Here is a 12840-nt window from a genome sequence, read left to right as displayed (position 1 = left end):
TTAGTGGTGAGGTGTTAACCTATCAGAAAATTATAATGAGTTTTCATTTACAAAATGAAAATACTCCTGCTGCCAAACCAATCCATACTGAATTTAAATGTACACATTATATACAAACAAAAGGTGCCCTTACCTTTAACGTGCTTTTAGGAAATCATAGGATTTTTTTCCCCAAAAATTCCTTTACTTGTTAATCGGTATTATAGTATTTTGTGGGTTTAGTCCTTTTCTGCCAACTATTTTTCTTTTTTAGTCTGTCTAGCAGTATTCCATAATGTAATAATACTTTATGGGGAGAAGCCCCAGATGCAGGGTTTTAAATGTGGGGGTGACTCCTGGGATGTACAGTACCATCTGAACCCGCTGCCATTGGTTATAAGAGGCAAGGTCACAGTTGGGAGAGCAGGCATTGGTCACCAGACCTGTGATAGACATTTTCTCTGACTTTACCCTGTCAAACATTACAGGACACTGACTGCAGGGGTAGTGGAGCCTCAGTCACAAAATAGAGAGATATTTGTCAGAGCCTAATCCTGTAAAGGGAGACATTTTTGGAAGGATGATGATGAAGGCATTTATTCACTGAAGCATGTCAACAGACATAGAGACTGAAGGCTTTTAGACAAACCAGTATTCCAAGTTTGACCTCCTGACCATGGTGCAAGGAGGCACAAACACAGCTGTCACCACAGTACGCTTTAGCATGAGCTCAAAGTAGAGGAGGGAGAAGTTACTGTTACCGCAAGGTTTTTGCTTTATTAGTATAGGCAAAACCTGTGTATAATTGACTTTTCCTCCACATACCCAGGATGACAGGTATAATTGTTTTTCAGTCATTTAATCATACACAAACGTATTGGACAAATTATTTTGATTGACTGGTGCTGGATGAAAATTCAGGGAATTACATTATTACAGTGTCTCCTATAGGGGCATAAATATTTGTACCAAATGTCTGGTAATCATCTTATAGCTGTGGTAACTTTCTTTTAAAAACTGAGCAATCTCATGGTGACACAAAAAGTCAGGGGATTACCAAAGTGAGGAGGAATCTGCTGGGAGTTTAAGCAATCCATTTAATAGCTGTGGAGATATTTCTGTCTGGACCAAAGTGGCGGACCGTAAAAACTGATACTGGTGCCAAACAAGCTGATATGGTATATAGAAAGAATTACTGTTCAGCTGGCCTCAGGTGGTCTCTCACCGAGTACAGGAACTCAAGATGGCTGGAAAAAACTGCAGGCAGTAAGTGCTAGGCAGACAGAGAGTTACAGGCAGAGTGCAAGACTAATCAGTTTTAGGGTAAACAAAACAGGAGACAGCTAGACAGCATTCCCTGCAACAAGCACGACAATCTGGCAGGAAAGAAATTGGAGGAGGCAGATTATACAGGCAGGTAACAAGGAAATTTCACTCTGCTGCACCCAGAATCACACACTGAGAGAAAACAGACATGGGATACAATTTGGTGCAAGCCATAGATGATCCCTGAGGTCATCCCTCTCTTCGCCTCTAAACTCGCAGAAGGTAAAAACGGCACATCTGATTACTACAAAATCTGAAATTAACCAGTAACACTTGCTGGGAAACAGATCCATTAAAGCATTATTATTACTGTGAGTAATTCTTACTCTACAACTCCTATTTTACTCTATTGTATAAATCATATTTATTTATATATGTATTTTATACTGTAATGTGTTTCTTCAAGTACTGTGAATTGCCCTTTTGTGGAAAGGCACTATACAAATAAACCTGCCTGCTTTCATCATATTTACAACCCACTACAGGCCAATCCTTGAAAAGTATCAAGTCAAATATGAACAGCAGTGCATTGGTAAGTGCGTTAAGGAAGCTTTCTTGTTTGTGAAGCAATAGGATTGGACCGATCAGCTTTGGTTTACAAAGAGCTTGTAGCAGGAGGACAACTACAGGCACAGGTAGAGTAGTTCAGACATTTGCATTTCTTAGGGAAGCATGAAACTACTCCAAAGTACAAACATTATTCTATGCAATCCATCATGTAGGCATATTATCAAATTAAATTAATTCCAAAGAATATAATAAATTGTACTGAGAACCTAATGGGAATTTTGTTTGTACAAATGAAACTCAGCTTGTATTTGTGCAGCATAAACAAAGCAGGAAGATATGAAGGGAACAGGGGGAGGGACAGTGCTGACAGCATTCCTGTGAAAAGTAGAGGAGAGAATGATAAAAGCCAATACAATAAAGGGGACAAGGAAGAACTGCTCAGCAGGCTGTGAATAAGCGAAGATGAGGAATTATGAGATATGTGTTTCCTTGGAATTCTACAGGAGAGGTAGTGCTATAATTTTTTATCTCATACCTTATTAGAAGGAGGTGAATCTAGGAGCAGCCTATAAAAATAGTTTAGATAAAAAGAGTTTGAATTACATTTGGGTAATTAGAAATAAGTAGGGTTTTTTTTATGAAACTCTTTACTTCTAACTGTTAAATAGAAATATTTAGTGTCTTGAAGAATGAAAAATGACATTCAGGTTTTCTCTTTCATTTGCTAAATGTATGCAGTATAATTTTTTGTCACTGTATTGCAGCCATGAGGCTTCTCTGTTTGCTACAGCTGGTCAGTTTGGCTGTTTGTAGCACCTCCAGGTCAAGAGACTGGGCTCATCACGGTGCCCCCATGTTTGCTGACCTTACAGTTCGTGAGATGAAAGCTGTCCGGGCTTACCTACATGATATTCCCGAACTGGAGCTCACTGATGCCCGTAGCAAGACTTTGAGAAAGAACAGTATCCTTCTGATAGAACTCCATCTGCCAAGGAAGCCTGAAGCCCTGAGAGCTCTGGATCGTGGACAGGCCAAACCCCCGCGTCAAGCCCGTGTGATCATCCAGTTTGGGAACCAGACTAAGCCCAACATCACTGAGTATATTGTCAGTCCTCTGCCATCCCCAAAATCTCATGAGGTCAAGACCTTCAAGGGGAATAGACCTGTCCGCTTTCAGTCGAGGCCTATTACTGCTGCAGAGTATGAACATCTCACTGGCATGCTGATGAAGATCACAACTACAGCTCACAAGCTTCTGTCTGAGACCACAGGAGGGTTCTCCTTCACTAACTGCTCTGACCGCTGCCTGACGTTCTCTGACATAGCCCCCCGTGGATTGAGCTCAGGTGAGAGGAGAACCTGGATCATGTTGCAGAAGTTTGTGGAGGGTTATTTCCTGCACCCAGTTGGGTTTGAGGTACTGATCAACCATGAGTCCCTGGATCCAGAAAATTGGACTGTTGAGAAGGTATGGTACAACAGCATGTACTTTGACAGTGTTGAGGAACTGGTAGAAAAATATGAATCAGGTGGTGTGGAGAAGGTCAAACTGCCTAAGCATGACGACAATGACCTCTACTCCACCTATAACCCCAGGGGTCACAGCAACACACCCACTAATATTCATGGACCAAAGCTTGTGGAACCTCAGGGGCCTCGCTATCACATCGACCGCAACTTTGTTGAATATGCTGGATGGTCTTTTGCCTTCCGAGTGCGTTCATCAGCTGGGCTTCAAGTCTTTGACCTCCGTTTTAATGGTGAAAGAATTGCCTATGAGATCAGCCTCCAAGAAGCTATCGCCTTTTATGCTGGTGATACTCCTGCTGCCATGCAAACAAAATATATGGATGCTGGCTGGGCAATGGGCATCTCATCCTTCGAGCTGGCGCCTGGAATCGACTGTCCAGAAATTGCTACCTTTGTTGATCTTTACCACTACTATGACACAGACAAACCTGTGCACTATAAAAATGCACTCTGTATTTTTGAGATGACCACTGCTATGCCACTGAGAAGGCATTTCAATTCCAACTTCAAGGGAGGATACAACTTCTATGGGGGACTGGAAAGCACTGTGCTGGTGATGCGGACGACTTCAACGGTTTACAACTATGATTACTTATGGGACTTTCTTTTTTACCCAAACGGGGTGGTGGAGGTAAAGGTTAGCGCCACTGGATACATACATGCCACTTTTTTTACACCTAACGGACTTCATTATGGCAACAAGGTGTACAATTATGTGCTGGGTAACCTGCATACACACCTTGTCCATTATAAAGTGGACCTTGATATTTCTGGTGAGTATTACAGTACAATCACATATTTATATATTTTTTAGGTCCTTTTTAAAGCAGCAACTCTTCTATTCACTTTTGACTGTCTGTACTTAAAATAAACAATACTGAAAATCAGATGAAAACCCAGCCCATTTTCTATCATTTAAAGACATTCTAGAAGATTTTTTTGCACCTTGCAGTTTTTTGGTTCACCATATAGTGTGCCTTCACATCCTGTCATAGTTCTAAAGTTAACATTTGCTATTATTTAACTATAACCACAATCTTTTCCCACCCTTAACCAAGTGTTTTAAAGGCCTAACCCAACCCTATTCATACCTTCACCATCATTTTTTGACATCTTTTTTTTGTCTTGTCCCATGCCATCTCATGGTATGAGACAGTACATGTATCATGCACAAATACTGAAGAAAGTGAGAATATATTAAAGCAATAATATGTAACATTTTCTATATATTATAATGAATATTTTCCTTGTAGAAATATGCTCCAACATTTGTCCTAGTGTGGAGAGGTGCTGTTGAAGCCTCCTGTGGCCCAATTTTGCTTCATTGATTGTAATTTCATAAGAACAAATATTTGAAGAGCTGGGCAGCAGATCACAGTGCAGCAGAGTGGAGCAGGGAGAGTGAGTGCTGGGCGGAGCAGAGTAGATTGATTTGGAGTTTTATGCTAGTGCTACCTTAAGCTGCACATTGTAGTTTTAATGTCAACACTGGTTAGAGAAAAAAAAAACTACAAGAAGATAATGACTTATCATTGTATCTCCACTGTGTGTGTGTTTTAAGAAAAAAATGAACGTATGCATATTGTAATATATCTCAACAGACTGCTTACATGATCATTCTTTAACTTCACTGTTACACAGGTCGAGAGAACAGCTTTGAGACAATGGATCTGAAATTTGTCAACTTCACAAATCCCTGGAGTCCAAACCATACCATCATTCAGTCCAAACTCCACAGGACAGAGCACAAGACTGAGCGATCTGCTGCTTTCCAGTTTGGCAAAAAGTTCCCCCGCTATTTGCACTTTTACAACCCCAATGAGAAAAATAAATGGGGGCACCAGAAGGGTTACCGTATTCAGTACAACTCGCATGCCCACAGTGTCCTTCCAAAAAGCTGGAAAGAGGAAAAAGGCATCAGTTGGTCAAGGTAATATTTTCCCTTTACAGTACATTGCTAAAAAAAATTAATATGATATAGTTTTAACTTGGGTAAAATATTCAAACCCAATATATCATGCTTTTATGGTTGCCATTATTTCAGATGTCTTATCTTATGCACAATTCCTCCAAATTCAGTAATATCGGATATCTTTGAACAATCTGGGATTTTCTGTACAACTTAACATGTGTGTGTGTGTGTGTTGGGGGGGGGGGGGGGGGACAAGAGCCAAACCCAGCCAGCTGCGGGCAAGAGGCGGGGTACACCCTGGACAGGTTGCCAGCCCATCGCAGCATCAAAAGCTAAATGTAACATTTTTTTCAGACCTTTTTAAGACCTATTTCATATCAATACTAGCAAAAAGTATGAAGAATATGAAACAGAACTTCAGCAGACAGTCAGGAATGCAGAAAAGGTCATTGGTGTGAGCCTGCCCTCCATGGAGGACCTATACACCGCACGGGTCAAAAGGAGGGCGGAGAGGATCACTACAGACCCCTCACACCCCGGATACAATCTGTTTGAACTCCTCCCCCCTGGACAGCGTTACAGGTCACTGTGCACCAAGACAACCAGGGACAGGGACAGTTTCTTCCCCCTGGCTGTCACTCTGATGAACACTTAACCAATGACCATATGATTGGACAATAAACCTCAGTGCAATACCTGTGTATATATACATTGTACAGATTATACAGACTCATACAGGTCTCTAGTTCTTAAGTACTCTGTTTTATCCCTATTTACCTCATTTCAATGAACATTCCTTTGTTGTCTGTTTTGTTTACTGTCTGTTTATACTGCTTATTCTGCATTGTTTGCACTGTTTGTTGATGTTGATGTTAATACTGCTATTTTGTTATATTACACAGCCTTATGCTGGTTTGCTGTTTTGCACATTGAGAGCCGATGTACCAGAGTCAAATTCCTCGTGTCTGTCACACCTGGCCAATAAAGCAGATTCTGATTCTGAGAATGATATATAGTATCAGCACTTCAATTTAGATCCATTCACTGTATGTAGGTCACTTACCAGAGCTATAGGAGTTGGGTTGTGCTGGGGCCAGGCCTTGGTTGGATGTTAATATAGAACAATGCTGTTTGATGGCAGACATTTACTAGACACCTTTCACAGGGATTTAGCATTTTTCTGACTTCTCATGCAACTCCAGTGCCTTTGTACCCAAAGTTCCTAATTTTATTATTTTCTTGCACATAGCGCTGGAGGCTGTTGTTTTTAACTTCCTTAAACCAAACACTGAATGTGCTGTTTTCAGCCCAGGTTAAACTTGTTCTTCCCCATATTAGGTAGATGAAATTAATAAAAAACAATCACTCACTACATTAACACTTGAGGGCAGTTGAGGGAAAAGATGTGAGAAGAAAACAAGATAGGAAATATATATATATATTTTTTTTTGAAAAATGAGACATCCTTTCTGGTGGTTTATTAACAGTTTTACAAACATCTACACAGTGATTAAATATCTAGTTGGGTGATTGGAGTTTTAAACTGATTTTGTTATTTGCATCTTTACTTCACCATAAAACTGTTGTTCTGTGTGATGTTGTAACAGTCCCAGCCACAGATTTCCAATAAAGGGATGTGCTAAGAGACTTATGTGAAGGAAGGATTGGAATGTATGCTCACTCATGGCTCTTCAGAGATATCTCCTTGTGCCTCAGAGTGGCAATAATACATAAGCTTTGGGATGGTGTTTAAGGTGGAACACTGAAATGATTTCTGGCTCCTGTGAGACTGAGTCTTCAAATCAGGATGTACCCACAGTATTGTTTAAATTGGCTTCAGGAAAACCGTTGATGTTCCTATGAGGTCACATTGTTACATGTTGAAATAAGATGACTGGACAGGAAATGAATGTCCTTTTGGATAAGTGTTGTTAAGCTGTATGATTTCTTTATCAGGGAGCTGAATGATATTCTATGTACTATATAAAAACTGATAGAGGGGTGAACTGTCTCTCCTCCAGATATCCTCTGGCTGTGACCCGTCATAAAGATAGTGAAGCCACCAGCAGCAGCATTTACACCCAGAATGACCCCTGGGAACCTGTTGTGTACTTTGAGGACTACATTCGCAACAATGAAGACATAGTCAATCAGGTACAACAACGAACATTAATTCACACACATCTACATTGCCTCTTCATCTCACACACTTCTCATGTCAAGACAGATATGAAATTGATTATTAGTGTTTTTGTTCTCAAAAATAAAAGAGAGCAAACATAATTTCCAAAATTAAGATAAACAAAACTTGTTTCTAATTCATCCCTAGCAATGTGGTCTGTTTCTCAGATGTTGGTGTGTGTGTGTTATGTCGTTATCCCTTCCAACATCATTTTTTAATCAGTTCTCTCATGATAATGGTAACTTATGAATTGTGCATTTTTAAGTAATAAAACTCACCTGTTATGGGTTCTAAACTAAACGTTCAAGCAGAGTTTCATATGACTGAACCCCAATAAATTAATCCAAACTCTGATTGAGATTTTCAATTTAAATAATTGTATATGTCCTTTTGATTAAAATAGATCCGTTTATTTTCAGTTAAACAGTGTTAACTTCTCCTGAAACCACCCTTTATTATGCAATTAAATATCCCATTTCATCAACCTGGTACTTGGATTATATGTGAAGTGCGACTTACTTTCTCACTGATTCTGGCACACCTAGATTGCTCTGTAGGGTTTGGATCATGATATACTCCAAAATGGAATGCTGGCATGCCGCTCAATTTGAGTGGGCCAAAATTTTTCAGCATGAAGCACTTTCTCCTCTGGATTTGTTTACCCACACATCATCATCTGAACAAAGAAACTCAAGTGCATTATCCAGTTACTAAATATTGACTTGGATTATGTCAATATTACTGCTTCCTGCCGCTTGCTGATCATCATGTATCCTTCAGCTTCTCCTTTGTTTTTATTGAATCCACAAGAGTTGCATGAAAGGTGTGGACAACAAAATGTAGGGTCTAATCTAATCTAATTTTATTCCTTCAAAAAAGGATCTCTAGGCTCTTAAATCTCTTGGGTGGTCTTCAAACCAGATCACACAAATTACTGGTGATCTACCCTGTATTATTAGCCCATTTAGTCTATACAACCGTCCCTGGTAGGCTAGTGGTTAAGGAGCAGCACTCTCGCCACTATACCCCAGGTTCGAATCAGGGTTGCGTCAGGAAAGGCATCCGGTGTAAAACACGTGCCAAATGTCAACATCCGAGTTGTCAGTGTGACAATTTGCTGTGGCGACCCCTAAATGGGAAAAGCCGAAAGTGACTTTCTAGTCTACACGACTGGTTGTTTTGCTTGCACTCATAACTTCCAGGTACACTGGAGCTTGGAATAATCACTGTTCTCCTACACAAAACACTCTGAAGTGGAAATGTTACCTTATTCTCTTTCTACTAATATTGAGCAATGTTAAACCTAAACCTGGCCCATATTTAAATTGTTTGCATCCACCCTTGTAATTTTAGTGCTAGATCAGGGATGGATTGTTGTCTACTTCCTAGACTGGACCTGGTGAAAATTTGGCAAAATTATGGTATTTCCATTAATATAAAAATATATTTCATGAAACCATCCTATTATCAGTATCTCTCATTAGACAGTTTGAACTTCGTGACTTGAAATCTGAACTTTTTATCACTGTTGTTAGTTCTTCGGTTAATTTAACGGTGCCACACAAGGAAATCGCTGGGACTATGTGATCAACTCGAGTTCCCGGTCTCCCTAAGTGTCCCTGAGCAAGACACTGAACCCCGAATTGCTCCCGGTGGCTTGACTAACGCCGGTGCGTGGCAGCCTGTCGTCATCGGTGTGTGAATGTTGTGTGTGAATGGGTGAATGGTGTATGATCTCCTGTAAAGCACTTTGGCCAGTGCAACACACTGTGAGAAATATTCATTGATATTGCAGCATCTGTTTTCTCACTGACACACATGCCAGCTGAATACATTCATATGTTGATGAGATGGTGTTTCATGTGATACTTTAAACAGTTTGGTTATCTTTGATAATCAAACATCACTCGTCAGATCAGGCTATATTAAAATAAAATAACACTGCTAAAAATATTTACACTACAAAATGTTTTTCCTGTAGTGACATAACTATAAAGTTGCTTAAATTGTTTGCATCCACCCTTGTAATTTTAGTGCTAGATCAGGGCTGGATTGTTGTCTACTTCCTAAACTGGACCTGGTGAAAATTTGGCAAAATGATGGTATTTCCATTAATATAAAAATATATTTCATGAAACCATCCTATTATCAGTATCTCTCATTAGACAGTTTGAACTTCATGACTTGAAATCTGAATTTTTTATCACTGTTGTTAGTTCTTCGGTTAATTTAACGGTGCCACACAAGGAAATCGCTGGGACTATGTGATCAACTCGATTTCCCGGTCTCCCTAAGTGTCCCTGAGCAAGACACTGAACCCCGAATTGCTCCCGGTGGCTTGACTAACGCCGGTGCGTGGCAGCCTGTCGTCATCGGTGTGTGAATGTTGTGTGTGAATGGGTGAATGGTGTATGATCTCCTGTAAAGCACTTTGGCCAGTGCAACACACTGTGAGAAAAAGCGCTATATAAGATACAGTCCATTTACCATTTACAGACCCACTTTCTCGGGAGTGCTATTGAAAAGCCTAGCCAGACTTTGCAGACATTATAAAATGAATCAAAATTAAAAAAGATAATTATGCAACTTAGGCATATCATGAAAGTTAAGCTGATTGGACACCTCACACATCAATTTGTTTCACATGTTGCATGTTATAACGTGTTATAACGTCAGTGTGTGACTACACATTACATAGCTGCTACAGTATGTAATGTGTAGCCTACTGTTTTTTTATTAAGTTGGAAGAGCTGTATCAGTCTCTATGCCGATGGGGTTGCTGCCATAACAGATAATGGGTCAAAGTGCAACACTCAAATGTGCAAAACATTCACTGCTTCCTTCACAGAGAGACACCAGTAGCAAAGACGCTGACAAATGAGCTTTCAGATGTACTTGGCAGAGCGATGATCACTGTTAATTTCATCATTGCACAGCCATTAAAGACCTGCCTGTTTTCGATTTGATGCAAAGAAATATGAGCAGAAGACCATAGCGAGGTGCTGCACATGGCCACCCGTTGGTCTTCACAAGGGAAGGTTTTGGATTTACTGTACCAGTTAAAAGAAGAAGACTGTTCCTGACAAGAAGGAATTCTGCATATGTGGAATTGGTTGCAGATTCATCATGGTGCACCAAGCTTGCATACTTGGCCAAGTTCAAGTGAACTTGAAAGTTTGAAGTTAGAGACATTCATTCCTGTGACAGATTTGAAAAGCTTTAATAGTTTATCATTGTGACTGTTTAATTAGTGGTGCCTGGTATGTTTTTTCATGACTTTTTGTTGTTTTAGTCAGTCTTGTTATGATCTTGTATATATTTTGTACTTTCACACAAGAGACCTTGATCTTAATGGTTTTTTTCAACTAAATAAAGCTCGATATAAGTGGCTAACTACTGTTTTCTCTCCTGTGTGCAGGACCTGGTCGCTTGGGTGACAGTGGGCTTCCTGCATGTGCCTCACTCAGAAGACATTCCCAACACAGCAACACCTGGCAATGCAGTGGGATTCTTCCTCCGACCTTTCAATTTCTTCGATGAAGACCCATCAGTGGCATCTAGAAGCACAGTCATTGTCCGACCAGGCCAGGATGGAAAACCAAAGGTCCAGAGATGGACACCTGAGGTCATAGGTCACTGTGTGACGAACAAGCCATTTTTTTACAATGGCACTTATGCAGGGATCTAGACGTTTCTTAGTCTCCCAAAACGTATTTTACCATCTTTAAAATGTTTGTTGCATTTAAATAAATCACAGATTGAGGACCTGAGATTAATAACAATCATTTTAAGTACATACTGTACATTGACATTATTATATTCTGTCAAACAATGTGATAGCCTTATATTTTTACCAACTTTAAGGTTTGAAAACATCAAAAATTATTTAAAAAATATGGAAATGGAAAAATGATGGAAAAGTGGATAGTAAGCGGGCTTTTTTTCATAAAGGAAAATGTCCTGTCATAGCTGGTCATATAAAACTTAAAATAATATTTTTGATACAAGTATTTAGTTGCAGACTCATGCTAAACTAGGTGCTCTCCAATCCTGCTTTTTCAAATTAAGAAAAAAACATGGATTTATGATCCAAACAAGATATTGTATAATGTTACTGCGCAAAAATAAACCATGTATGTAACCTAGCAAGGGCAAAAGGGAGGTGGTGTGGGTATGAGATGGTCTTGTGAACTCCAGTAATCCTAAATTTGGTCTCCAGGGCTAAGATTTAGCAAGAGTAAGCATCCAGGATGCAGGATGCTCTGTATCCGCTTTTTGTGGGATAAACCGCAGTACCTCAGCATGCTCTGCTTGACCCGCGGTGGGAATGTTTTTGCTGGAAAGACAACAGGCCTTACAGAGCAAACAGCCTGAGTCTGGATCCTTCCCCACAAACATTGCAGGATGCCGCCTGCTGCGCCGTTACCCCTGGTAACCTAACTTTATTTACCATGTGACAGAATGTAGAGAATACCCAGCAACACATGATACTACTTTGTTGTTTTTGTGTGCATTCCTAACATAGCAATGTTACTTCACAGTTCTCAACCAAAATATGTTATACTGTACTAAATAAATCAAACAGTTGTCCTCATATTGCATGTTATTGGTTTGATTTTGAGTGAAACATTTATGTATTACTCATTGATTAATAAACACAGATCTGCGTTTACCAGCCAACTAAATCTAACTGCAGAGGAGAGTGGTGGATTTGCAGTAGCAAAGTCAATTTGTATGAAAGGTAAATAACAATTTATAGGGAATAGTAGGGAAAAAAGCCCAGCCAACAACTATCATCAGGATTTTCACACATTGTTAAACATTTTTAAAAGTGTGTACCAATGTTTTACAGTACACATCATAAAAGAGGCACAGCCTGAGAACTATGCTTTCATTAGTGAATCAATGGTGTTAGAGGAGGAGGCAAAAAGACTGTGAACTGGGTAACAAGCATTCCCGTAGCTATTCCCATGGCAATGATTGTCTTGATGTCACAATGGCTCCATTTAGACTTGGTATTAAAATGAGCCTGAGACACATCACTGTTCACACCTGTCCATATACATGTGTCTCCAAGATGTCCAATGGGACACTTGTGTGCAGATTTTGCTACTGCTGTGACTCTTTTGCTCAAAAATCGAAAGGCCATGGGCACAATTATTACATCAGTCTGTTATCAAACAAGTACTAGTAGTTTCCCTAACCAAAGAAGAAGAAGAAGAAAAGCATCAAATTTATACATGGATGTATTATGAAAGCTTTCATAATACATTGATGTGGATTGATATATTAGATGTTTCTCTCCATGTTTGTTTGTTTTTTGAGAGTTGGCATGCTCTAACCATCACAACTGTCACATCCTGCACTGATGATGTATTTTCCTCTAACCTCCTTGTTGGGG

The 12840-nt window shown here is 39.7% G+C and overlaps 2 protein-coding genes across 2 annotated transcripts in view; one reads left to right on the top strand and one right to left on the bottom strand.

Annotated features, from left to right (window-relative positions):
* Positions 1–238, bottom strand: part of sspo (SCO-spondin) — a gene marked incomplete at its 3' end in the record, with an annotated part of 37090 nt that extends 36852 nt beyond the window's left edge. Inside the window, exon 1 of the mRNA XM_020588786.1 lies at positions 134–238. The remainder of the gene's footprint in view (positions 1–133) is intronic.
* Positions 239–2236: 1998 nt separating this feature from the next.
* On the top strand, positions 2237–12209 carry aoc1 (amine oxidase copper containing 1). The gene is made up of 5 exons (XM_020588784.1): positions 2237–2323; positions 2580–4118; positions 4987–5275; positions 7279–7411; positions 10858–12209. The coding sequence occupies exons 1-5, from the start codon at positions 2278–2280 to the stop codon at positions 11125–11127; spliced, it is 2277 nt and encodes a 758-aa protein (XP_020444440.1). The 5' UTR covers positions 2237–2277; the 3' UTR covers positions 11128–12209.
* The last annotated feature ends 631 nt before the right edge of the window (positions 12210–12840 follow it).

This window comes from Monopterus albus, unplaced genomic scaffold (genome assembly GCF_001952655.1).
Source record: "Monopterus albus unplaced genomic scaffold, M_albus_1.0 scaffold627.1, whole genome shotgun sequence".
Taxonomy (NCBI): Eukaryota; Metazoa; Chordata; class Actinopteri; order Synbranchiformes; family Synbranchidae; genus Monopterus; species Monopterus albus.
Note: the sequence above shows the minus strand (reverse complement) of the source record. Positions and strands in the feature narration are given on the sequence as shown.